This window comes from Oncorhynchus gorbuscha, linkage group LG14 (genome assembly GCF_021184085.1).
Source record: "Oncorhynchus gorbuscha isolate QuinsamMale2020 ecotype Even-year linkage group LG14, OgorEven_v1.0, whole genome shotgun sequence".
Lineage (NCBI taxonomy): Eukaryota > Metazoa > Chordata > Actinopteri > Salmoniformes > Salmonidae > Oncorhynchus > Oncorhynchus gorbuscha.
The window spans coordinates 72,067,078-72,094,008 of record NC_060186.1 but is presented as its reverse complement, the minus strand read 5'-3'; the positions used below and the strand labels follow the sequence as shown (position 1 = coordinate 72,094,008).

Genomic DNA, 26,931 nt, shown 5'->3' with positions numbered 1-26,931 from the left:
GATATCCTGGCTAGATGTAGGGAAACAGGAGGGAAGGAGGGGTTTAAAGATATCCTGGCTAGATGTAGGAAAACAGGAGGGAAGACGGGGTTTAGAGATAGCCTGGCTAGATGTAGGGAAGCAGGAGGGAAGGAGGGGCTAAGAGATATCCTGGCTAGATGTAGGGAAGCAGGAGGGAAGGAGGGGTTTAGAGATATCCTGGCTAGATGTAGGGAAACAGGAAGGAAGGACAGGGGATAGAGATATCCTGGCTAGATGTATGGAAACAGGAAGGAAGGACAGGGGCTAAGAGATATCCTGGCTAGATGTAGGGAAACAGGAAGGAAGGACAGGGGATAGAGATATCCTGGCTAGATGTAGGGAAACAGGAGGGGAAACAGGAAGGAAGGAGGGCTAAGAGATATCCTGGGAAGGAGGGGCTAAGAGATATCCTGGCTAGATGTAGGGAAACAGGAAGGAAGGAGGGGCTAAGAGATATCCTGGCTAGATGTAGGGAAACAGGAAGGCTAGATGGAAACAGGAGGGGATAGAGATATCCTGGCTAGATGTAGGGAAACAGGAAGGAAGGACAGGGGTATAAACAGAGATATATCCTGGCTAGATGTAGGGAAACAGGAGGGAAGGAGGGGCTAAGAGATATCCTGGCTAGATGTAGGAAGAAACAGGAGGGAAGGAGGGGCAGGATATCCTGGCTAGATGTAGGGAAACAGGAGGGAAGGACAGGGGATAGAGATATCCTGGCTAGATGTAGGGAAACAGGAGGAAGGAGGGGATAGAGATATCCTGGCTAGATGTAGGGAAACAGGAAGGAAGGAGGGGGATAGAGATATCCTGGCTAGATGTAGGGAAACAGGAAGGAAGGACAGGGGATAGAGATATCCTGGCTAGATGTAGGGAATCAGGAGGGAAGGAGGGGCTAAGAGATATCCTGGCTAGATGTAGGGAAACAGGAGGGAAGGAGGGGCTAAGAGATATCCTGGCTAGATGTAGGGAAACAGGAGGGAAGGAGGGGCTAAGAGATATCCTGGCTAGATGTAGGGAAACAGGAAGGAAGGACAGGGGATAGAGATATCCTGGCTAGATGTAGGGAAACAGGAAGGAAGGACAGGGGATAGAGATATCCTGGCTAGATGTAGGGAAACAGGAAGGAAGGACAGGGGATAGAGATATCCTGGCTAGATGTAGGGAAACAGGAAGGAAGGAGGGGCTAGATTAAACAGAGATATCCTGGCTAGATGTAGGGAAACAGGAAGGAAGGACAGGGGGAAGGGGGGCTATAGAGATATCCTGGCTAGATGTAGGGAAACAGGAAGGAAGGACAGGGGATAGAGATATCCTGGCTAGATGTAGGGGAAACAGGATATCCTGGAAGGAAACAGGGGATAGAGATATCCTGGCTAGATGTAGGGAAACAGGAAGGAAGGAGGGGATAGAGATATCCTGGCTAGATGTAGGGAAACAGGAAGGAAGGAGGGGATAGAGATATCCTGGCTAGATGTAGGGAAACAGGAAGGAAGGAGGGGATAGAGATATCCTGGCTAGATGTAGGGAAACAGGAAGGAAGGACAGGGGCTAGATAGAGGATATCCTGGCTAGATGTAGGGAAACAGGAAGGAAGGACAGGGGATAGAGATATCCTGGCTAGATGTAGGGAAACAGGAAGGAAGGACAGGGGATAGAGATATCCTGGCTAGATGTAGGAAGGAAACAGGAAGGAAGGACAGGGGATAGAGATATCCTGGCTAGATGTAGGAAACAGGAAGGAAGGACAGGGGATAGAGATATCCTGGCTAGATGTAGGGAAACAGGAAGGAAGGAGGGGATAGAGATATCCTGGCTAGATGTAGGGAAACAGGAAGGAAGGAGGGGATAGAGATATCCTGGCTAGATGTAGGGAAACAGGAAGGAAGGAGGGGATAGAGATATCCTGATAGAGATATCCTGGCTAGATGTAGGAAACAGGAAAGGACAGGGGATAGAGATATCCTGGCTAGATGTAGGGAAACAGGAAGGACAGGGGATAGAGATATCCTGGCTAGATGTAGGAAACAGGGAAGGACAGGGGATAGAGATATCCTGGCTAGATGTAGGGAAACAGGAAGGAAGGAGGGGATAGAGATATCCTGGCTAGATGTAGGGGAAACCTGGCTAGAGGAAACAGGAAGGACAGGGGATAGAGATATCCTGGCTAGATGTAGGGAAACAGGAAGGACAGGAAGGATAGAGATATCCTGGCTAGATGTAGGGAAACAGGAAGGAAGGAGGGGATAGAGATATCCTGGCTAGATGTAGGAAACAGGAAGGAAGGACAGGATAGAGATATCCTGGCTAGATGTAGGGGAAACAGGAAGGAAGGAGGGGAAACAGGAAGGACAGGGGATAGATATCCTGGCTAGATGTAGGGAAACAGGAAGGAAGGAGGGGATAGAGATATCATGGCTAGATGTAGGGAAACAGGAAGGAAGGACAGGGGATAGAGATATCCTGGCTAGATGTAAGGAAACAGGAAGGAAGGAGGGGATAGAGATATCCTGGCTAGATGTAGGGAAACAGGAAGGAAGGAGGGGATAGAGATATCCTGGCTAGATGTAGGGAAACAGGAAGGAAGGACAGGGGATAGAGATATCCTGGCTAGATGTAGGGAAACAGGAAGGAAGGAGGGGGGATAGAGATATCCTGGCTAGATGTAGGAAACAGGAAGGAAGGACAGGGGATAGAGATATCCTGGCTAGATGTATGGAAACAGGAAGGAAGGACAGGGGATAGAGATATCCTGGCTAGATGTATGGAAACAGGAAGGAAGGAGGGGATAGAGATATCCTGGCTAGATGTATGGAAACAGGAAGGACAGGGGATAGAGATATCCTGGCTAGATGTATGGAAACAGGAAGGACAGGGGATAGAGATATCCTGGCTAGATGTATGGAAACAGGAAGGACAGGGGATAGAGATATCCTGGCTAGGAAAACAGGAAGGACAGGGGATAGAGATATCCTGGCTAGATGTATGGAAGGACAGGGGAAGAGATATCCTGGCTAGATGTATGGAAACAGGAAGGACAGGGGATAGAGATATCCTGGCTAGATGTAGGGAAACAGGAAGGACAGGCGATAGAGATATCCTGGCTAGATGTAGGGAAACAGGAAGGACAGGCGATAGAGATATCCTGGCTAGATGTATGGAAACAGGAAGGACAGGGGATAGAGATATCCTGGCTAGATGTATGGAAACAGGAAGGACAGGGGATAGAGATATCCTGGCTAGATGTATGGAAACAGGAAGGACAGGGGATAGAGATATCCTGGCTAGATGTAGGGAAACAGGAAGGACAGGGGATAGAGATATCCTGGCTAGATGTAGGGAAACAGGAAGGACAGGGGATAGAGATATCCTGGCTAGATGTAGGGAAACAGGAAGGACAGGCGATAGAGATATCCTGGCTAGATGTATGGAAACAGGAAGGAAGGAGGGGATAGAGATATCCTGGCTAGATGTATGGAAACAGGAAGGACAGGGGATAGAGATATCCTGGCTAGATGTAGGGAAACAGGAAGGAAGGAGGGGATAGAGATATCCTGGCTAGATGTATGGAAACAGGAAGGACAGGGGATAGAGATATCCTGGCTAGATGAGATGTATGGAAACAGGAAGGACAGGCGATAGAGATATCCTGGCTAGATGTATGGAAACAGGAAGGACAGGGGATAGAGATATCCTGGCTAGATGTATGGAAACAGGAAGGACAGGGGATAGAGATATCCTGGCTAGATGTAGGGAAACAGGAAGGAAGGAGGGGATAGAGATATCCTGGCTAGATGTATGGAAACAGGAAGGACAGGGGATAGAGATATCCTGGCTAGATGTATGGAAACAGGAAGGACAGGTGATAGAGATATCCTGGCTAGATGTATGGAAACAGGAAGGACAGGGGATAGAGATATCCTGGCTAGATGTATGGAAACAGGAAGGACAGGGGATAGAGATATCCTGGCTAGATGTATGGAAACAGGAAGGACAGGGGATAGAGATATCCTGGCTAGATGTATGGAAACAGGAAGGACAGGCGATAGAGATATCCTGGCTAGATGTATGGAAACAGGAAGGACAGGGGATAGAGATATCCTGGCTAGATGTAGGGAAACAGGAAGGACAGGCGATAGAGATATCCTGGCTAGATGTATGGAAACAGGAAGGACAGGCGATAGAGATATCCTGGCTAGATGTATGGAAACAGGAAGGACAGGGGATAGAGATATCCTGGCTAGATGTAGCTCAAGGCAGAACTATTACTGTACCAGCAGAGGAGAAATAGTTCATTATAGCTTCTCACAGGTATAATGATCAACATGATAAGTGTGATTAATGTTATACATTCACTGTGGATATTAATGTATCTATGGTACTTGCTGATAAAGGGCTTTTTGTGAGATAAGTACCTTTGGGTTTTTGCCATCCTTGGCCAGCAGGGTGCGCAATCGCTCCTGAGAGGGAGGAGCGATGAAGATCACATAGGGTTTGAGGTTGGAGGACCAGAGCACCCGCAGTGACTGACGGAGAGACCGAAGGGAAACAGCAGCAGGAGGAGGGGAGAAAATGATAAAAACAAAGGGAGATAGAGGGATAGCAGCGTGGATAGTATATATAATAATAATATATGCCATTTAGCAGACGCTTTTATCCAAAGCGACTTACAGTCATGTGTGCATACATTCTACGTATGGGTGGTCCCGGGAATCGAACCCACTACGCTGGCGTTACAAGCGCCATGCTCTACCAACTGAGCTACAGAAGGACCAGTAATGCTTTCAAAACATGATATGGAATTTCCTCCACAACATATTCTCAACTAGCGGCTAACAGTCCCACTTTAAACTAAACGTAACTTTTAAGGTTTAAAAAGCCTTTATGAACCATTCATAAGGCCTGTAAAGATGCTTAAAATGACATGCTCCATAAAGTGTGGCACAAGGGCTAAGCACCAGGTGTAAGGACATATCACCCTTTATGTAGAATGACTTACTTATACATGATTTATGAAGCATCTATGTAGTGCTTATGAAGTGCTATGTAGGGCTTATGAAGTGCTATGTAGGGCTTATGAAGTGCTATGTAGAGCTTATGAAAATGTAGTTTCCTACCTTAGTGTGCAGGCACAGCAGACAGATCCTTCCTGAGTTGATGACCTGTCGAACCGAGTCACTGCTGGTGCCATACAAGTTCCTGTCGTACTCCCCAGACTCGATGAACTTCCCTGCTGCGTCGTCCGTCTCAAACGCCAGCCGGTTCACAAAGTGGTACTCCCTCCCATTCTTCTCATGTATCCGTGGGCTTCTCGTTGTATCTGAGTGATAATGATTGTTGAAATGAGAATTTGGTATGTTAAATGTATAATAAATGTATAATTAAGTTTTTGTCTGCTCTACTGTAATAAACAGTTAAAATAAAAAACGAAATGAGAATTTGTTAGAAGGTAATCTGTATGTATTGGTAACGTCGACCCTACCTGGATGAATTGCTGCAGTATTTTGTCAATGCTTCAAGCTATCAAACCCCATCAAACTTTATTTAAAGTCTGTTTAATAATCACAATACTTAAATAATATATAAAAACCTAACAGGCCACGAACTGAACCTCCCACAAGAACAAGTGGATCTTGTTCCCATCACAAGTCTTGCCCCACCCCCCAATCCCCTGCTCTGAGTGGTCTACTTACGTGGCACGGCGCTGGCGAATCTGTCCGGCTGGATAGACAGCAGCCTCCGCCGCAGCTCGTCCTGCCCGCTGTTGGGCGGACCAATCAGGGCGATGGGTCGCTTGCGACTGGCCGGCTGGTGGTAGAGCGCCATCTCCTCATAGGTCAGGATGTCATCGGCGGAGTAGTCTGGGCGCGACAGAGGTAAGTAGAGAGGTTGGGGTTTACTGAAGATGTTGCAGATTGAAATGTTACAGAAATGTTACACTATATACATATCAGATAGAAATATGTTATGTAGAACATATATACCTATCAGAATATTCCACAACATTCAGCTGAGGGGGAACATGGCAGATAGAAATTCCATGAATAGAGCAGGCATGATTACTGGGTACATGTCAGAGGCATATCTCTTCTACCCAATCCATCTATTTCCGAATGTGCCCCAGAGTCCAGCCTCCTGTGTGCCAACAAGACTGAGGTAATAAGACTTCCTGCTAGGAGAGGACTTTCCACTCTCATACTCATACTAAGACACACCAGTAACATAGGCTGGCCGAGAGTACTTAGCACCTCTGAATGTAATGTCCGAACCGAGTTCGCACCGATTTTACAGTGCCTTCGGAAAGTATTCAGACCACATTTGTTCAGGTTACAGCCTCATTCTAAAATGGATGAACATATATTTTTTAAATCTTATCAATCTATACACAATAACAAAGAATAAACATTTTTTTAATTGTTGCTAATATACAAAATATATGTTGAAGCACCTTTGGCATCAATTACAGCCTCGAGTCTTATTGGGTACAACGCTACAAGCTTGGTACATCTATATTTACAGAGTTTCTCCCATTCTTCTCTGCAGATCCTCTGTCAGATTGGATGGGCAGCGTCACTGCACAGCTATTTCCAGGTCTCTCCAGAGATGTTCAATCAGGTTCAAGTCCACTCAAGGACATTCAGAGACTTGTCCCAAAGCCACTCCTGCATTGTCTTGGCTGTGTGCTTAGGATTCTTTTGCTGTTGGAAGGTGAACCTTCGCTCCAGTCTGAGGTCCTGAGCGCACTGGAGCAAGTTTTCATCAAGGATCTCTGTACTTTGCTCCGTTCATGTTTGCCTCGATTCTGACTAGTCTCCCTGCCACTGAAAAACCTCCCCACAGCATGATGCCACCAACATGCTTCACCATAGAGATGGTGCCAGGTTTTCTCCAGACGTTGGCATTTCGGCCAAAGAGTTCAATCTTGGTTTCATCAGACCAGAGAATCTTGTTTCTCATGGTCTGAGAGTCTTTAGGTGCCTTTTGGCAAACTCCAAGTGGGTTGTCATGTGCCTTTTACTGAGGAGTGGCTTCCGTCTGGCCACTCTACCATAAAGGCCTGATTGCTGGAGTGCTGCAGAGATGGTTGTCCTTCTGGAAGGTTCTCCCATCTCCACAGAGAAACTCTTGAGCTCTGACAGTGACCATCGTGTTCTTGGTCACCTCACTGACCAAGGCCCTTCTCCCCTGATTGCTCAGTTTGGCCGGGCGGCCAGCTCTAGGAAGAGTCTTGGTGGTTTCAAACTTCTTCCATTTAAGAATGATGGAGGCCACTGTGTCCTTGGGGACCTTCAATGCTGCAGAAATGTTTTGGTTCCTTCCTCAGATCTGTGCCTCGACACAATCCTGCCTCTGAGCTCTACGGACAATTCCTTCAACCTCATTGCTTGGTTTTTGCTCTGACATGCACTGTCAGCTGACCTTATATAGACAGGTGTGTGCCTTTCCAAATCGGTTACAATCAATTGAATTTACCACAGGTGGTAGAAAGATCAAGGATGATACATTTAAACTAGATGCAACTGAGTCTCAAGTATCATAGCTAAAGGGCTGAACACTTATGTAAATAAGATATTTCAGTTAATTTAAAAAAAACTATTTTCGCTTTGTCATTATGGGGTACTGTGTGTAGATTGCTGAGGATGTTTTATTTATTTAATCCATTTTAGAATAAGGCTGTAACGTAACTACATGTGTAAAAAGGCAATGGGTCTGAATACTTTCCAAAGGCACTTTACAATCGTCTGAAAATCTATTATAATGTATACAGGGACATTGAGAGAGAGATGCCAAGTCCCAAATCAACCCCTATACCTATGGGGTGTCTATGACCTATGCCCTCCTATGTGGTGGATATCTGAGATGACTTGACAGGTGTGAGCAATATGGTAGTAGCTCCACCTCTGATAGGCTAAGTGGAATTTTCACCATATTCCTCACACCAATCAAATATCCACAAGTGCATAGGGGTCTAGCAGTCAATTTGGGATTGGACCAAAAAGATGTAGGAGAAAGAACCTTACCAACGTTGCTGCTGGGGTTGAACATGGTTTTCTTCCTCAGCTTTTTGATCTTCTTTGAACGCCAAAGCTTCCCTGGAGAAAATGAGAAGTGGAAAATGATCAACAGATGATTTAGAGCATATCAGATCATAATGTGTGTGTGTGTGTGTGTGTGTGTGTGTGTGTGTGTGTGTGTGTGTGTGTGTGTGTGTGTGTGTGTGTGTGTGTGTGTGTGTGTGTGTGTGTGTGTGTGTGTGTGTGTGTGTGTGTGTGTGTGTGTGTGTGTGTGTGTGCGTGTGTGTGTGTGTGCGTGTGTGTGCGTGTGTGCATGCTTGTGTTTAGACACCTGTGATAGTGCCTGGAGTGTGAACTGAGCAGTATATATAGTAATCCCCTTACCTGGGCTGTCAGGATTCCTGTCCACAATGGTTTTCTTCATAGCTTCTCTCTGCTGCTGGAAGCTCTTCCCTGTGAGAGGGGGAAGGAAGACAGAAACATTTACTTGGGGGGAAAAATTAAGAGGTGGGGGTTGTTAGGGTTGGGGTTAGGGTTGGGTACCTGGTACTAGCCCGGCTAGGGGCTGGTTGTCCTCATCTCCCTCCCGGTAGGCCTGCCACCAGTTGGGGTCGTCCTGGCTGATAATGTGGAGGATGTCTCCCTTCCGGAAGGACAGGGCCAGCTCCCTGCACGGCACGTACGGGTCATCAGATGGGTCGTAGTTAAAATACGCCCTCACGTGCATCTGAACACATGGGTGACATAATCATCATCATCGCTCAGAAGAATTTAGTAACTGATTATGATGTAATAATTGAACACACATGTTGTGCATGCACGCAGACAGGCACGCGCGCGCACACACACACACACACACACACACACACGCACACACACGCACACGCACACACCCTGAAGGAGCCTTACCACCGTCTCTTTGTGTGGGGGAGTTTTTGTCTGAGAGCTGGGGATGAGGAGGAAGGTCAAAGTGCCATGCATCTCCGTCTGAGGAGAGAGACCAATGACGCTGAGTACAATCCACAGTACATGGAATCAGCTTCATTCAAATTAACTAAGCATCTCCGTCTGAGGAGAGAGACCAATCTACAGTACATGGAATCAGCTTCATTCAAATTAACTAAGCATCTCCGTCTGAGGAGAGAGACCAATCTACAGTACATGGAATCAGCTTCATTCAAATTAACTAAGCATCTCCGTCTGAGGAGAGAGACCAATCTACAGTACATGGAATCAGCTTCATTCAAATTAACTAAGTATTACACAATGTAGTGTCATGTACTGTAATGTTTTGTGGTTTGAAGAATGAGGAAAGATGGGGTCGAGCCGAGGCTACATAAAATGTTATATGAATTAGATCTGTTGGCATCAAAGCGACATACTGACACAAGTCAATGGGCACATTATGTGTGTGTCTGTGCATGTTGTTTATTTGACTTATTTAACTAGGTAACTCGGGGACGGAGGATTAAACATTAAAAATATATATGACAAAACACGCATCTCGACAAGAGGGACACCACAACACTACATAAAGAGTGACCTAAGACAACAACATACCAGGGCAGCAACACATGACAACACAGCATGGCAACAACACAACATGGTAGCAGCACAAAACATGGTACAAACATTATTGGGCACAGACAACAGCACAAAGAGCACGAAGGTAGAGACAACAATACATTACGTGAAGCAGCCACAACTGTCAGTAAGAGTGTCCATGATTGAGTCTTTGAATGAAGAGATGAAGAAAAACTGTCCAGTTTGAGTGTTTGTTGCAACTCGTTCCAGTTGCTAGCTGCTTTGAGTGTTTGTTGCAGTTCCAGTTGCTAGCTGCAACAAACTGAAAAGAGGAGCGACCCAGGTGTGTGTGTGTGTGTGTGTGTGATATCCAGTGTGAGTGATTCTCAATTAACCAATTCCTCACCAGAAGGTCATGGACCTCGTTGACATTTTTCCCACGGACGGGCACGCTGTTGATCTGCAGGATCTCATCTCCCTCGGCCAGTAGTCCGCTCCGCTCGGCTGTCCCGCCCTTCACCACGCGACTCACCACCACACTGTCCATCTCGTTACGAACTGTGGCTCCCTGGGGACAAGACACAGGCAAATACACTACCAGTCAGATAGACTTATCAGTACAAACCACCTAGATGTATCTGACATAAAGACACACCAACTAGAAAGACAAGTCTACATCAGATAATTTACAATACAGTACAGTACATTACTATACAAATACAGTACATTATTATTATATTTTTTAAGTTTAACCTTTATTTAACTAGGCAAGTCAGTTAAGAACAAATTCTTATTTACAATGACGGCCTACCAGAGAACAGTTGGTTAACTGCCTTGTTTAGGGGCAGAACGACATATTTTTATCTTGTCAGCTCGGGGATTGAATCCAGCAACCTCTTGATTGTTTTAATCAGATGAGTGTGTGTGTGTGTGTGTGTGTGTGTGTGTGTGTGTGTGTGTGTGTGTGTGTGTGTGTGTGTGTGTGTGTGTGTGTGTGTGTGTGTGTGTGTGTGTGTGTGTGTGTGTGTGTGTGTGTGTGTGTGTGTGTGTGTCTTACCAGAGGCATGTCACCGGCCTTCTCCAGCCGCACCAGTTTGACGGTCTCTCCCATGTACTGAATCACACTCTCTTCTGGGTCCGGCTCCAACTCCTGCTCTGCCACCCTGTCATGGGCCTGTATCAGAGCCTGGGAGAGACAACACACAGGTACATGGGAGACAAGGAGTGTGTGCCGTGGAAACTGGGTGTTTATTCCATTTGATTGTTGTAGTAGTGACTTGGATGAATTGGAGCTTTTTGATACACAGTGCACACACAACTCACAACACAACACAACTCACAACACAACAACACAACTCACAACACAAGACAACACACAACACAAGACAACACACAACAACACACTTTCATATTCACCAGTTATTGTAAATAACTGTAAATAAAATAAATAAATAACTGGAAATTGAAACTCGGCTTCCATCCCTTATGATTAAACATGCACATTTTACCCAAAGTCCACCCTGTCTCTCTCTTCCTCCCTCCCTCCCTCAACACCAGCCGACAGCAGACTCCACCTCTAAGCCAAGATTTCCCCCCACTTCATTTAAGGTGACGGGCTCTCCGTATGCCGCAATTAATAACCGTTAAACCAAATGAGTGTCTTTATCCCGCAGAAGAGAGACCTGGGAAGGCAGAAAGGAGGGCTGACTGAGGGCTGGCTAAGCTTCCAGCGTACACACAATCCCTCTTAATCTGCCCTGCATTTAGGAGGCAGGATTCGCCTCCATCAATCATAAAAACACCTCCATCTCCAGAAGGATGAGGAGGAAGGGAAATGAGGAGAAGAGGGAGAGAGAGGGAGGCAGTGTGTTCCTAGCAGGTCACCTATTCACTACCATTTTACATGGGGGTTTGTTGATCTGTTTACCTGTGTGTGTATGTGTCTGTGTGTGTGTAGCTAGGGTGAGGGTTGTTAAGCGGGGTCAGATAGTAGGAAGGGTCACGTTCCGCAGCATAACCGGAGGGAGGGATAATCCACTGCCTGTTGGTTGCCGTTGCGGCAAATGCCTGTGTTTAATTGGACATGATGCCCAGTGGAGTCAATGGAGCAACAGTGGGGTTTGGCAGGTCACACAGTCACATGGTCACGGTCACGTGTCGGCACACAAATCAAATCAAATGTATTTATATAGCCCTTCGTACATCAGCTGATATCTCAAAGTGCTGTACAGAAACCCAGCCTAAAACCCCAAACAGCAAGCAATGCAGGTGTAGAAGCACGGTGGCTAGGAAAAACTCCCTAGAAAGGCCAAAACCTAGGAAGAAACCTAGAGAGGAACCAGGCTATGTGGGTTGGCCATTCCTCTTCTGGCTGTGCCGGGTGGAGATTATAACACAACTAGTCTCGAAATTCCCAGACCTAGGGCAACAGCTCATTGGTACATTGTGGGAGGAAAGGCGTCTGTCTAGGGAGACCAGGGCCTGGATCCTCTATATATTCTACTGATTGCACGTTCTAGGGTATACAGCACAGGAGGCTGGTGAGGGAAGGATGGCTTACTTAATTTAGTTCCAGCCATTACTATGAGCCCTTCCTCCCAATGAAGATGCCACCAGCCACCAGTGGTACACAGTAGGTGTTGAGCCTCTCAGTTGCCCAGTTGTAGCATGTTATGTCTTTCCTCGTCTTCACACATCCATCTCCCCATCCCTCCTCACCGCCTACGACATGTCTAATCTCTTTCCGCAACGGCATGACAGTGCACTACGAGTGTCTACTTAGAGAGCGGTGTCAACACCAGGCTGGCACACGGACCTGGGGTCATTCATGTAAAGGCCAGCCGTAAGCCATCCATACTGAGTGACCTGTCTGTGTGCATGTTGGGCTGGACACTGACCAGCAAGGCAGGGTCAAGTTTCAAAAGGCAACTCTTGTGCTACTCCGCAAATCGATGACATGCTCAAGCTGGAAGCACAAACAAAGGCAGTTTCTGTGTGCAAGCTGGATACACTGTCATCATGTTAACCATCCAAACTCCAAAACCCACATGCCCTGTTATATCACGGATACAAGAGGTTATTAAAGACTAAGACAGGGCAACCCATAGAGTTAGGGCTGTTTCCCACTCCCTTTAGTTCAGTCCCAGAGCAAAGCCACATAAAGAGCCATATAAACCCACTGGGACCACCCATACGTAGAATGTATGCACACATGACTGTAAGTCGCTTTGGATAAAAGCGTCTGCTAAATGGCATATATTATATTATTATTATTATTATTATTATTATTATCAGTGACTTCCCTGAGCTCCTCTGGAGGAGGCTGATGGCAAGACTGGATAACAGTGACGATGGTTCAGGGTTTCACATGAACGTATAGTACTGTGCAAAGGTTTTAGGCAGATGTTTGGTATAATTGTTTAATTATACACCTGACTATATGCCTATAAAAAACCCTGACTTGTGCAAGTGAACTTACAATAATTGATGCTGTTTTGAAGGGCAAAGGGTGGTCACACCAAATATTGATTTGATGTAGATATTTCTTCTGTTCACTCACTTTGTATTTTGTTAATTGATAATATAATCTATTAACATGTCTATTTTTAAAAGCATTCTTACTTTCTTACATTCTTACATTTTTTTCAATCCTGCCTAAAACATTTCCACAGTACAGTATATGCAGCCTATGGTACAGTATATGGAGCCTATGGTACAGTATATATAACCTATGGTACAGTATATGCAGCCTATGGTACAGTATATGCAGCCTATGGTACAGTATATGCAGCCTATGGTACAGTATATGCAGCCTATGGTACAGTATATGGAGCCTATGGTACAGTATATGCAGCCTATGGTACAGTATATGGAGCCTATGGTACAGTATATATAACCTATGGTACAGTATATGCAGCCTATGATACAGTATATGGAGCCTATGGTACAGTATATATAACATATGGTACAGTATATGCAGCCTATGATACAGTATATGGATCCTATGGTACAGTATATATAACATATGGTACAGTATATGCAGCCTATGATACAGTATATGGAGCCTATGGTACAGTATATATAACATGGTACAGTATATGCAGCCTATGATACAGTATATGGAGCCTATGGTACAGTATATGCAGCCTATGATACAGTATATGGAGCCTATGGTATATGGAGCATATTCACATATATCTCAGTAACACTGACAAATTCCAAATGAGGATTTGGTCCATAGTACCTCTCAGGCGGCCAGCTCGGGAACACTGACACGGTTAAGGGTTGAGTTCTGGTGTGTCCCAGGTCTCTTACCTGGAGATGGGGAGTGGTGAGTAGGTTACTGAGCTCTACACCCTCTTTATGTTGAGTGGACTGGAGGATGTATTGCACCTGGACAGAGAGAGGGAAAGAGATGGGAAGGAGATGGAAAGAGAGAGAGGGGAGGGAATGAGAGGAAGAGAGGGAGAGTTCAAGAGAGGAGGTGAAGAGATTGTAAGAAAGAGAGCGCGAGAGACAGCAAGCAAGAGAAAGGGGTCAGATTAAGGTAAACTGTATAAGTAGCACTAAGTCAGCATCATTGGTCATCTGGAATAGTGATGCAGTTCAAAGTGTTCATGACTTAATAACATCACCAGCCATCTTGAAAACTCCTCCTTGAGGCTCTATGCGTGATTCAACATGTCAGTTCAATTATTCAACTTCCTGACCACCAGTCATGAGTCGACACATTGTCAACAAGCAAGCAAAGGCTTTAGTCATTCCTCAGAAGCAACTTCGCAGTACATCATTGTTAAAACCACCGATGGTACATCTACTCTGCTTGTAATCGTCTTCCCCAGTACACGTGTCAATACATGTGTAAATATTGGACTTTATATGGCCCCTTCCTGTATTATACCAATGCTAAAATGTTTATTCTATTCCACTGAGCCATTGACTTTATGTTCATATTCTTATCTTGTACTATTTCTTATTGTTGTTGCATTGTCCAGAAGGAACCTGAAACAAAGCATTTCATTGGACGATGTATACCATGTGTAGACAGTGTCAGCTTTATGACTGAGAGCTCATGTGCTATCAGAGGTATTTTGTCCAAATATGAACGCCATAACAGTAAATATTTAGTTCTTACGTGAAGGTCAGACCCTGTCAAAGACCATTCTGCTGTTAAGATGACCAACTGGATTCCTTCACACACACAGGTTGGCTGCTCTCTAATAAGTCGCAGTGGGGTTTCCCTTTCCAGACACTCTACTGTAACGGGGCGGCAGCGTAGCCTAGTGGTTAGAGCGTTGGACTAGTAACCGGAAGGTTGCGAGTTCAAACCCCCGAGCTGACATCTGTTGTCCCAGGTCGTCATTGAAAATAAGAATGTGTTCTTAACTGACTTGCCTGGTTAAATAAAGGTAAAAATAAAATAAAAACTCCCTGGCTCTATTTTAGCTCATCCTTTACACGAATCAAAGCTCTCTGTAATGAGGTGACACACTTTCCCCCCCTTCCCCCGCCTCCTCCTCTCCTCTCCACCTCCCTCCAGCCCATGCCCCTCTACCCTGTAAGCTGCTGGAGTTTCTTTTTCTGGCTGTGGCAGATCCTCGGCCACTTCCTTCCAGGCCCCGGGGCTGCTGGGAGATTACCTGGCCCCGAGGGCCAATCAGGAAGGCCCACGCCACCAGCCACTTAGTTTAGACACACTGTCCACTGGCTCAAACTATTACCACCTTGCTAAGTATCTCCTGGCGCTGTGCCAGCTGCTCTGTGTGGGTGTCTGCATGTATTTACTGTATGAACAGAGATGGTGTGTGTGTGAGAAAGATCAGTATCTCACTGACTGAGGTCCTCTTCCGAAGCCTACACGCGTGTGCTTAATGTCATCTTCACATCACAAGAGCAATGGTACCGATGTGCTATTTTCAGTCCAAATGAACCCTTAAAAGCAGCCTCTTTGTCAGTAATCATATGTTGACTGGTTTACAGCCAGCTTTCCTATAGAAATCAGACCTGGGTCTAAGTACTATTTATTTTCATTAAAATGCCTGATTATTTTATTGAGCCTGCTGCAGCGTGCCAAATGGACGAGGTTTACACTTTGGTTCCAATGCGCCAGGCAAGCTCAGTCAAGTGCAGCTAAATCATTTGGAAGAAAAGCTAATACTATTTCAACCATGGTCTGATAGAAGTCACACTGTTTGTTCCTTCTGGACCAGCACGTAATACATTCCATCAGGTCATATGGAATCCTAAGGACCCGATGACCTGTACGTGGTGAGAGCTTAGCTAGATCTACAGGACTGTAGCATAACAGGCTATCGGACAGACTATGTGGCTGTACAGGCCAATGAATGATGGATATGTATGGACTAGACAATGTATAGAACCACAGGTCAATCACAGCTGGTTGTGCTGTGGCAGAGACCTATGCTATTTTTGGTATTTTGTCACTGAAGCAGTCAGGTAGAACAGTGGTCAGACAGGTGTGGACACAGTGATGAGTTTGTGTTACTCTGTCACTCCTGGTACAGAGGGTAACATTACCCCCAGCTGTGATATGCTGTGAGGTGTTTAACCGGATAGTGCAACATTTTAGCGATGAAGTCCTTTTTTCTACTTACTCAGAGAAAGTGCTTGACTTGGACTGAAATAGGTCCCGGTACTCATTTTGTTTACATTTAGGTGCATGAGCGTCACAATACTTCTGAGCTAATATTATCCAAGAGGAACAGGAGCTCAAGCAGTAGAACATTTGACGTGCCGGTACTCAGCTCCGGCGAGCTTCTGCCCAAGTCAAGCACTTCTCAGAGACCATTGTTTTGTCCCTGTGTGCAGTTTAATAAAGGAAGTTTAAGGTAGTTTCTAGATCAACTGCTAGCATTAACACAATGACTGGAAGTCTACAGGGACAGCTTGCGTGTACTATCCCTTTAATGGTGATGCCATGGAAGCAGGAAACAACATGTGAGATGGGGAATCTAGTTCCAACACACCAAGGATCATTTCCAAGTCAATATGAGACTGCATCTCTAATCAACAGTTATGTGCCTGGCTTCCTTTACCCTTATTTCTTTGTAGTTTCTCTGTCACCCTCCTCTCATCCTCATTCTCCTTCTTCCCATCTCTCTCAACTTCCCTGCCCAGCTGTTCTTCATTGCCCAACATATCTCCTTAACCCACATATTCTTCTCTCCTCCCCCAAATCCTCGCCTCCAAACCTTCCTCCACCTCCCTCCTGATACCTTACCTCCTTTTTACTCCCCCTACCTTCTGACCAATACATCGGTGATAGAAGATCCATTTCATTTCTAGATCACTAGAGTGCTGGAGCATTTCACGCTACCTCCAGGCAGAGGCCCTGGGCCTGGGAGGTGAGGGGCAAAGGCGGGCTGCCGCGCGGCTGCATCTGCTGGGTCACGGCACTGTGGATGGTGAAGGCGCTCTGGAAGTCCTCCCTGTGCAGCATGCCCAGCACCAGAGCCACGTCGGCCTGCGATTGGGTGTCCACTAGGCAGCTCTGCACCCGTCGTAGGGCCTCCAGCAGATCTTCCAGCTCTGGGGAGAGAAAAGTAGGGAGAGCCCAAATCAAAATGTATTCATCATATTCACAGGATACAGTGAGGTGTAAATGGTGCAATGAAAAGCTTTACTTGCGAACTACATCTCAACAGTGCAGTAAAATATCAAAAAGAGTCCAAATTTAAATCTCAACAATAACACCATAATGCAATACGTGGTAAAGGTGCAATACAAAGGAGGCAATAAACAATATAAAACAATTAGAAAAAGAGGTTGATTAGGCTCAACTCCTTAATTTCCAGTATCATTCATCTCTGTGTGAGGAGTTGTTTACTAGGGCCAGAGAGAGAGAGATTCAACATGCTGTTACCTCCTGTAATGACCTTTAACATTCAGACCAAAGTGGTGCATTTGTCCACAAGGAATTTTCAGAAAGTAAAATCACATATCTCTCGGTTTCACACCTCTCTGGCGCTAGCACACGCTTGCTCACACAGAGACAGCATGGGAATTTTAAAGCCACGCTACTAATGGGATATTGTCATGCCAAAGACAATTCTGGTGCCAAAACCTGTTTGGGGTTGTGCACCAGTGGGATTCTGCACCCAGACTGGATTTGACATCTGCATCAAGTTTGGCCTGAAGGTACCACCTACATATAGCGACTCTGAGGAGCACAGTGACACGAGGGGAAAGGGGGGCTAAAGCATTGCTTACACGGCCCTCCCTACTGTTCTAAATCAGCAGGTGTTCTGTTTAACTGACCAGGTACATGGATTAATACATGGATTTCATATAAACCACAGATTCCAGCAGCTTACTTGATTAATGTTATCTAGACAGTGATCTCCTAAAGGGGCGTTTACCTGAGATAAGAAGAGGAAGAGTGTGTGTGTGTGTGTGTGTGTGTAGTCGCTCTGGATAAGAGCGTCTGCTAAATGACTTAAATGTAAATGTAAATGTAAATGTGTGTGTGTGTGTGTGTGTATGTCCCCCCCCCACTAAAACCGGTCAGCAGCAACAACCACAACCTGCTGTCACCTCTAAGGCTAACCAACTGACATGAAAACAAATGATCTGAGGAACAATTTTGTTTCACCTCACAAAAGATATTAAATTTTATTGGTCACATACACATATTTAGCAAATGTTATTGCGGGTGTAGTGATTCACATGAAACGATTCACAACGATACACACAAATATAAAAGAATGGAATTAAAAAATATATAATTATTAGATTGAGCAATGTCAGAGGCATTGAATAGAATACAGTATTTACATATGAGTTGAGTAAAGCAGTATGTAAACATTATTAAAGTGACTAGTGTTCCATTATTAAAGTGGCCAGTATGTATATAAGGTGCAGGGTTACATGACAGGGTGGAAGCCAGCTAGTGATTGCTATTTAACAGTTTGATGGCCTTGAGATAGAAGCTGATTTCCCAGTCTCTCGGTCCCAGCTTTGATGCACCTGTACTGACCTCGCCTTCTGGATGATAGCGGGGTAAACAGGCCGTGGCTCAGGTGGTTGATGATCTATTAGGTCTTCCTGTGACATCGGGGGTGTAGGTGTCCTGCAGGGCAGGTAGTTTGACCTCCGTGATGCATTGGGCTGACCGCACCACCCTTTGGAGAGCCCTGTGGTTGAGGGCGGTGCAGTTGCCATACCAGGAGTTGATACAGCCCGACAGAATGCTCTCAATTGTGCATCTGTAAGAGTTTGTGAGGGTTTTAGGGGTGAAGCCAAATTTCTTCAGCCTCCTGAGGTTGCGCCTTATTCACTACACTATCTGTGTGGGTGGACCATTTCAGATCGTCAGTGATGTGTACGCCACGAAACTTGAAACTTTACACCTTCTCCACTGCGGTCACATTGATGTGGACAGGGGCGAGCTCCATCCACTGTTTCCTGAAGTCCACGATCAGCTCCTTTGTTTTGTTCATGTAGAGTGAGAGGGTACTTTCCTGGCACCACTCTCCCAGGGCCCTCACCTACTCCCTGCAGGCTGTCTCGTCATTGTTGGTAATCTGGCCTACTACTGTTGTCACGTTCGTCGTAATGAGTAGACCAAGGCACAGCATGAATAGAGTTCCACATATTTTTAATAAACTGAAACGCACCAAAACAAAACAATAAAGCATAAACGAAACGTGAAGCTACTGGTGTGCACTCAGGCAACTCTATGTAGACAAGATCCCACAAACACAAATGAGGAAAGGGCTACCTAAATATGATCCCCAATCAGAGACAACGATAAACAGCTGTCTCTGATTGGGAACCATATCAGGCCAACATAGACATACAAAAAAGCTAGATGACCCACCCTAGTCACTATCACGCCCCAACCAACAGAGAATAAACAGCTTACTATGGTCAGGGAGTGACAACTGTTGTGTCGTCTGCAAACTTGATTGAGTTGGAGGTGTGCGTGCGTGGCCATGCAGTAATGGGTGAACAGTGAGTACAGGAGTGGACTGAGCACGCACCCTTGTGGGGCCCCTGTGTTGAGGTTCAGCGAATTGGAGGTGTTGTTTCCTACCCAGTTGCACAGGGTGGGGTTCAGACCCAGGGCCCCGAGCGAAATGATGAGCTTGGAGGGTACTATGGTGTTGAATGCTGAGCTATAAATAAATAAACTCTTTAAATAAATAAGACCTACACCACATTACTCAACACTAGTGAGACTCATGTCGCCTACGGAAGGCCTACACTATATTGAAAAATATGACGTGACTGCACCAATAATTACATATTGTCACGTGTGCTCCCTCTCCGGCCAGGCTGGTCGTTATGGCGTACACCTGTCACCATCGTTACACGCACCTGCGCGTCATCAGACTCACCTGGTCTTCATCACTTCCCTGATTACCTTCCCTATATATGTCACTCCCGTTGGTTCCTTCCCTATATATGTCACTCCCATTGGTTCCTTCCCTATATATGTCACTCCCGTTGGTTCCTTCCCTATGTATGTCACTCCCATTGGTTCCTTCCCTATATATGTCACTCCCGTTGGTTCCTTCCCTATATATGTCACTCCCATTGGTTCCTTCCCTATATATGTCACTCCCGTTGGTTCCTTCCCTATATATGTCACTCCCGTTGGTTCCTTCCCTATATATGTCACTCCCGTTGGTTCCTTCCCTATATATGTCACTCCCGTTGGTTCCTTCCCTATATATGTCACCCCCGTTGGTTCCTTCCCTATATATGTCACTCCCGTTGGTTCCTTCCCTATATAAGTTGCTCCCGACACCACTTCTTATACCACCTTCATATGATTTACAATCACCCTCCAATGAAACAGATATATTTGAGGCCTACATGTGCAATGCCAGAATGATAATACCTCTGAAAAATTGACTTCCAAACAAAAGAGTTCCACTCCAAATGGATCCATCCTCTTTACCAGAGTTGAGGGGAGTGAGTGACTTCCATGTGACTAAATGGAGGGAGCCTTCCATTGACATTCACTTTTAATCCCCCATCCTCACACCATCAATGGCCCTGGCTCAGCCCTTTCCTTGCACACTGTTCCGACTCCTTTGTTTCACAGAATCCTTATGACAGTTCCCAACACCTCTATTGTTCTTCTCACAGAGGTACCCCTCCCCCTCTTTACCCCATCCCCTCTCACCCTCGCTTCCACCTACCCCTTTGCCTCCCCCTCCCTTCATTAAACTCATGATTCTACTCACCCGCAGCCGTGTCCCCACCAGGCAGGGGGCTCCCATCCTTAGTCTCCTTGCCTGCCTCAGGCACTTCGAACGTGGGGTTGTCGATACCCATCTTGGCTGGGTTCTGGGCCAACTTCTTGAGCCTGAGCGAGGCGTTGAGATCGATTTCATGCTTCCCTTTGTAGGCGTCCTCCCCCCGCTTCCTCCTCAGCTCTTCCTGGTACTGCTGCATCCTCTCCATCTGGGCGCTGCTGCGGGAACCCTGCACCATGCTGCTAACAGTTCCCACCACCCGGTCCCCAGGGGGGACATCCACAGCCCTCTCTTGCTGCTGCAGCTTGGCTCCACTCCCAGGGCCCTCCGTGCCATTTACAGGCCCCATTGGGTCCTCTGTTACATATCCGGGTCCTCCGTTCTGGTGAGAAGTGATCATCCCTGCTCCGGGAGTCTGACCCTGGCCTACACCTGTGTGTGTTGATAGGGCAATGTCCACTATGAAGGCCTGAGGCTAGGACTCTTCACTGCAGCAGGGGCCATAGCACTTCAACTGGGACAGTTGTCTTCAGGTGGTGAGCAGGTTCTGAAATGCATAAGCAGGGTTAGGATGGAGCAGCAGCATTACCACTGTTCTCGTCTTGTGAGCTATAATGTGAAGTCTTGTGATAGCTAGCTAGCTAGGCCTATGCAATTTGATGAGAGGCTACCAACATTTACCTCCTTCTTATCAAATGTACACTATTCATTATTACAGCCACAATATATTTGTTATGAACTCCAGGGGTCTCAAACTGGTGGCATACAGTACACAGCATTTTCTATGACAGCTGTGGTCGCGGACCGCAGCCGTCATAGTAAATGCTGTATCCTGCATCGTCTACTGTTTCTGACGATTTTGACGGCAAAGAATTACACCACAGCCCTCCGGACCTTACTACCAGAACCAAGGCACAGCAACACACCACAGCCCTCCCGACCTTACTACCAGAACCAAGGCAAATGAATACACCACAGCCCTCCGGACCTTACTACCAGAACCAAGGCACAGCAACACACCACAGCCCTCCGGACCTTACTACCAGAACCAAGGTACAGCAACACACCACAGCCCTCTGGACCTTACTACCAGAACCAAGGCACAGCAACACACCACAGCCCTCCGGACCTTACTACCAGAACCAAGGTACAGCAACACACCACAGCCCTCCAGACCTTACTACCAGAACCAAGGCACAGCAACACACCACAGCCCTCCGAACCTTACTACCAGAACCAAGGCAAAGAATTACACCACAGCCCTCCGGACCTTACTACCAGAACCAAGGCACAGCAACACACTACAACCCTCTGGACCTTACTACCAGAACCAAGGCACAGCAACACACCACAGCCCTCCGGACCTTACTACCAGAACCAAGGCAAATAAATACACCACAGCCCTCCGGACCTTACTATCAGAACCAAGGCAAAGAATTACACCACAGCCCTCCGGACCTTACTACCAGAACCAAGGCACAGCAACACACCACAGCCCTCTGGACCTTACTACCAGAACCAAGGCACAGCAACACACCACAGCCCTCTGGACCTTACTACCAGAACCAAGGCAAAGAATTACACCACAGCCCTCCGGACCTTACTACCAGAACCAAGGCACAGCAACACACCACAGCCCTCTGCACCTTACTACCAGAACCAAGGCACAGCAACACACCACAGCCCTCCGGACCTTACTATCAGAACCAAGGCAAAGAATTACACCACAGCCCTCCGGACCTTACTACCAGAACCAAGGCACAGCAACACACCACAGCCCTCCGGACCTTACTACCAGAACCAAGGCACAGCAACACACCACAGCCCTCTGGACCTCGGTGAACACATAATTTGGCCCCAGACCAAAATAAGTTTGAGACACCAGATAAACACAATTCATGTTCTGATGTTCAATTTTGCACATGGTACATTAGACCAGTATATTTACACCTAAAGGCACAGACAGTAATAACCAACCTGGTTACCTCACCCTGATATTTGATTACCTATCGCATCTAGTATATACCTTACTAGTAGAACCACCTAGTATATACATTACTACCAGAACCACCTACTACATACATTACTACCAGAACCACCTACTATATACCTAACCACCATTTTATCCTCCCTCCTCCTAGTTTACAATCAACAGAAGAGCTAATCTATCTCCACACATGGCAACCTCCCTGGCCTGCCCTCACTTTCCTGTCCCAATCCCTTGAGTCCCCATCCCCACCTGTCCTTGCTTGAATATCTCTCTGTCATCTAATACCCCCTTACCACTTACGTCTTTGCTCCCTGGCTGATTTTATTAATCTACAGTCATTATAGGGATATAAAATGTGACAGGAAGTGCATCAAAATGCATTCAACCAGAACCTGTATATTACGAGTATACAACCAACCTGATTTGCCATTGCTGCTGTGGATTACAATCTATTTTAAGGATGTTACCCAGTATTAATCTGGATGAACCAACTATATGATTGTATGACTATGAGATGTTCACTAGGGAAATAAAGTGAGCTGGTGTGTGTACACCATACTCAAGGGCAACTGAACTTGCAAGTGTTTTTTTTTAAAGGCCAAATTGTATAATTATTTTTCTTCAGAAAGAGACAAAGGATGAGGAGCAAGTGCTTTTTTTGTGTGAGGATTATATGAATTTCAAGATGCAAGGAAAACGTTCTCACAAAGCTGAAGTTTTGTCTGGTTAGGGACAGTAGAATGGAGAAGCAAAAAGCTAGGAATGTTACTCAGGGAGTGTATGGGGCGTTTCAATACACAAACATCAGCTGGCTCTCAAAATGTCCACCCAACCCAATCAAGACCCAGTCAGAGCTGATGCTGCAAGGTAACTACATAAATAATGAACCAAACAGTATTGTCTAGAACTAACATGAATGACAAAGGAAAGTAAAATGGCTTGAACAGGCGATAACATGTCATCAATGTAATAATTCAAGATCTTTTGGGGCAGTTCACAGCTTTTCTTGGACAGACACCTCTGAAGTTCCTTCTGTCAGAGAGAGGCAGCCAGACACGACAAACACACATGGCATCCCTAACCCCTTCACCCCCGGGACCAGCTAATCATGTCTGGCAGGTCTACTCTCTCCCCCTCCTCCCCCCTAATACCCTAGCTCTCTCCTCCCCCTCCCGTATCTAGGTATTTAGCACTGTTTAGAGCACAGCGAGGCTGACAAACAATACAGACGGCCACAGTGAGCCACCAGCACCATCTGTTCCTCTCCCGTCGGTTTGGTTAATGCCTGGGGAGGAAGCATCTCATGGTCTAATGTAGTTCTGCAGGCTTCAGCTCTGTCAGCAGCATGACACTGAGGAGAGACCATGGGAGCTGGCATAGGTTCTGATGAGATTACTTTGTGTAAATTAAGCTTTGAACGTACACACACACACATATATGCAGGCAAGCACACAAACACGCGCGCATACACACCCTTTGTGGGGGTAACATTATCCTAAATGTAGGCATACATTTGATTATCTTCACTCATACAATTTCTAAGTGTAGAAAATGAGTTCACCAACAGTAGGTCCTAGACTAGACCGTATGGCTCTGGGCTCATCTGTGGCTGTAATTACACTAGCTCCTAGCTTACTGATTCATTGAGGAGGAAGTTGATAAGAGGGGCCCCTTTGGGAAAACAGGTTCAAATTGGTGGCTAATTAAATACTGTTCCTTACAGCTGGTGGCTAGGCTACTTGTCAGAGTGACTAATCACTCATGCCCCGGAGTCAATTGTTTAAGTCTGTTTTAAATGGCTTTAAATGGCAGGCGGACTCATGAGTCAAAAGGGTGTCGAAAAAAGAAAGGTTTTCAACTTTGGCCTCTGAAATGTAGATACATAGAAATGTATCTATATAATTAATTTAGGCTACAGAAGAACAGCCATGTTTTCATCGTTAAAATAAGTCATTCTTAGAGTTACTTCGATAACTGAGAGCTTTCACTGCTGGCTAAAGCTATTATTAAATGTCTATTCAACACGTTCAAATAGCGGAGCTACTACTGGAAGCAACATGTTCTCATAACACGGATAGCAGCACTACAACAAATATAGCCTCACATTGGAGTGCAGATATGTCCTGTACTGTTTCAATTGTGATAAACATCAACTTTAACGTGTGAAATACAGCAACATTTGATATCAGTTAAATTGATGCAGTTGTAGGCTTGTGATTTTGGTGTTTGTGATTGCTTTAATAGAACCGTTCGAATACCAACCGCGAGATGGTCATTACACACACACAAAGTGCACCGATACTGTTGGCGAACTTAGTTTTCAATAAATGTTTCTAGACAATCCGATCGGACTCAACCGTCTTAAATCTAAGAAGTTTACTCACCGCTTCCATGTCTTTAAAAAAATAATGAAGCCCGTAATGCGCAATGGTTCTAAAATACCTGTTCTTTAGCCCAAATAACATGTTCAAGATGAGCGTATCGTCTTTATTCTTCTCGCTGGTTGATCGCACTTAGCGGGTGTGTGGTGAGTTGGGACAGCTTGTATCACTGCAGAGTAACTGCGCATGATGTTTGAGCGTCTCCCACACAACTCTACGGCGCCAATGACTTTACCATAGGTCATGAGCGACAGTGTTTGTCTTTCAATAGCATGTGATAACTTCACATCCTATTCCACAAATAGTGAACTACTTTTAGCTGGATATACAAAGCCAATATATAGGATAAATATAAAAAAAACACGACTTTGGTCAGAATTAGTGGAGTTATGGAGAATAGACTGTACAATGTGCACCTCACGATCATATGTGACTGGTAGAATGATAGTTACTTTACCTAGTAGAATGATAGTTACTTTACCTAGTAGAATGATAGTTACTTTACCTAGTAGAATGATAGTTACTTTACCTAGTAGAATGATAGTTACTTTACCTAGTAGAATGATAGTTACTTTACTTGGTAGAATGATAGTTACTTTACCTGGTAGAATGATAGTTACTTTACCTAGTAGAATGATAGTTACTTTACCTAGTAGAATGATAGTTACTTTACCTAGTAGAATGATAGTTACTTTACCTAGTAGAATGATAGTTACTTTACCTGGTAGAATGATAGTTACTTTACCTAGTAGAATGATAGTTACTTTACCTGGTAGAATGATAGTTACTTTACCTAGTAGAATGATAGTTACTTTACCTAGTAGAATGATAGTTACTTTACCTAGTAGAATGATAGTTACTTTACCTAGTAGAATGATAGTTACTTTACCTAGTAGAATGATAGTTACTTTACCTAGTAGAATGATAGTTACTTTACCTAGTAGAATGATAGTTACTTTACCTAGTAGAATGATAGTTACTTTACCTAGTAGAATGATAGTTACTTTACCTAGTAGAATGATAGTTACTTTACCTAGTAGAATGATAGTTACTTTACCTGCCGTGCGCATTAAACGTCCATAAAGAAAGGACGCAATTAACCCTAAAATTTAACAAGGGATCAAAAATGTCATAATTTCGAAAACATTTTTCTATCCTTCTGAAATGTAAGGACTTTGTCTAGTTACAGACACACTATTTACCAAGATGTATGTGTTAATACGGAGAAATGAAAAACAATACATCTTTCATAGGCCTTTACAACCCTGTTTGCAAAGAGCACTCTGGAGACCGGCATCCTGCCAGCGTGGTGCCGCCGTGCGACAGCTTTTTTGCCCATCACGTACACTAGGGGGCGGCACTCCTGACAAAACCAGAAAACCAGGCTGTGGTCTTGTGAAACAGTGGATGTAGAGTCTAGCTAGCTAAAACCTTACAAAAAAAGATTGCCGTTTTTAAACTGCAGCAAAAAGTGCAGTAACTACAGTTGATGGTTGTATTTTGGACACAAACATTTCAGAATAACTGCAGTGTACTTGTTCTCAACTAGCCTACGTGGTTAAATAAAGGTGAAAGAAATCAAAACTGCTGTTATACTGCACTCTAAATGCACTTCAAAACAAGGGTGTTATTTTGGACTGGCTGCTATGTTTTTTCGTAAGGAAAGCATTTACTGCAAATTAAATGTAGCATTTTGTCAACTTGCCTTGCTGATATTTGCCATGCAATGCAGTTGAAGTATTGTAGCTAGCTAATTATGTTCTTGCTTATTGTGT

General features: G+C 45.3%; 2 protein-coding genes across 3 annotated transcripts in view; one reads left to right on the top strand and one right to left on the bottom strand.

Annotated features, from left to right (window-relative positions):
* Positions 1-25,361, bottom strand: part of LOC123995381 (protein PALS1-like) — a 46,810-nt gene extending 21,449 nt beyond the window's left edge. Inside the window, exons 1-13 of one of the 2 annotated variants that reach the window (XM_046298944.1) lie at positions 25,160-25,361; positions 20,774-21,332; positions 16,897-17,108; positions 13,875-13,952; positions 10,618-10,746; positions 9,967-10,128; positions 8,946-9,023; positions 8,580-8,763; positions 8,421-8,489; positions 8,043-8,114; positions 5,715-5,882; positions 5,139-5,341; positions 4,437-4,547 (exon numbers count right to left, since the gene is read on the bottom strand). In XM_046298944.1, coding sequence (XP_046154900.1) covers positions 4,437-4,547; positions 5,139-5,341; positions 5,715-5,882; positions 8,043-8,114; positions 8,421-8,489; positions 8,580-8,763; positions 8,946-9,023; positions 9,967-10,128; positions 10,618-10,746; positions 13,875-13,952; positions 16,897-17,108; positions 20,774-21,185 — 1,878 coding nt within the window. In that variant the 5' untranslated portion in view covers positions 21,186-21,332; positions 25,160-25,361. The remainder of the gene's footprint in view (positions 1-4,436; positions 4,548-5,138; positions 5,342-5,714; positions 5,883-8,042; positions 8,115-8,420; positions 8,490-8,579; positions 8,764-8,945; positions 9,024-9,966; positions 10,129-10,617; positions 10,747-13,874; positions 13,953-16,896; positions 17,109-20,773; positions 21,333-25,159) is intronic. The other variant, XM_046298945.1, reaches the window with a different exon arrangement.
* LOC123995562 (extensin-like) lies at positions 21,749-22,627 on the top strand. Its single transcript, XM_046299194.1, has one exon. The coding sequence runs from the start codon at positions 21,749-21,751 to the stop codon at positions 22,625-22,627; it is 879 nt and encodes a 292-aa protein (XP_046155150.1).
* Positions 25,362-26,931: the final 1,570 nt, after the last annotated feature.

Bases quoted from the DNA above. Each gene is read 5' to 3' on its own strand.
- LOC123995562 (XM_046299194.1), top strand. From the start codon at position 21,749: ATGAATACACCACAGCCCTCCGGACCTTACTACCAGAACCAAGGCACA.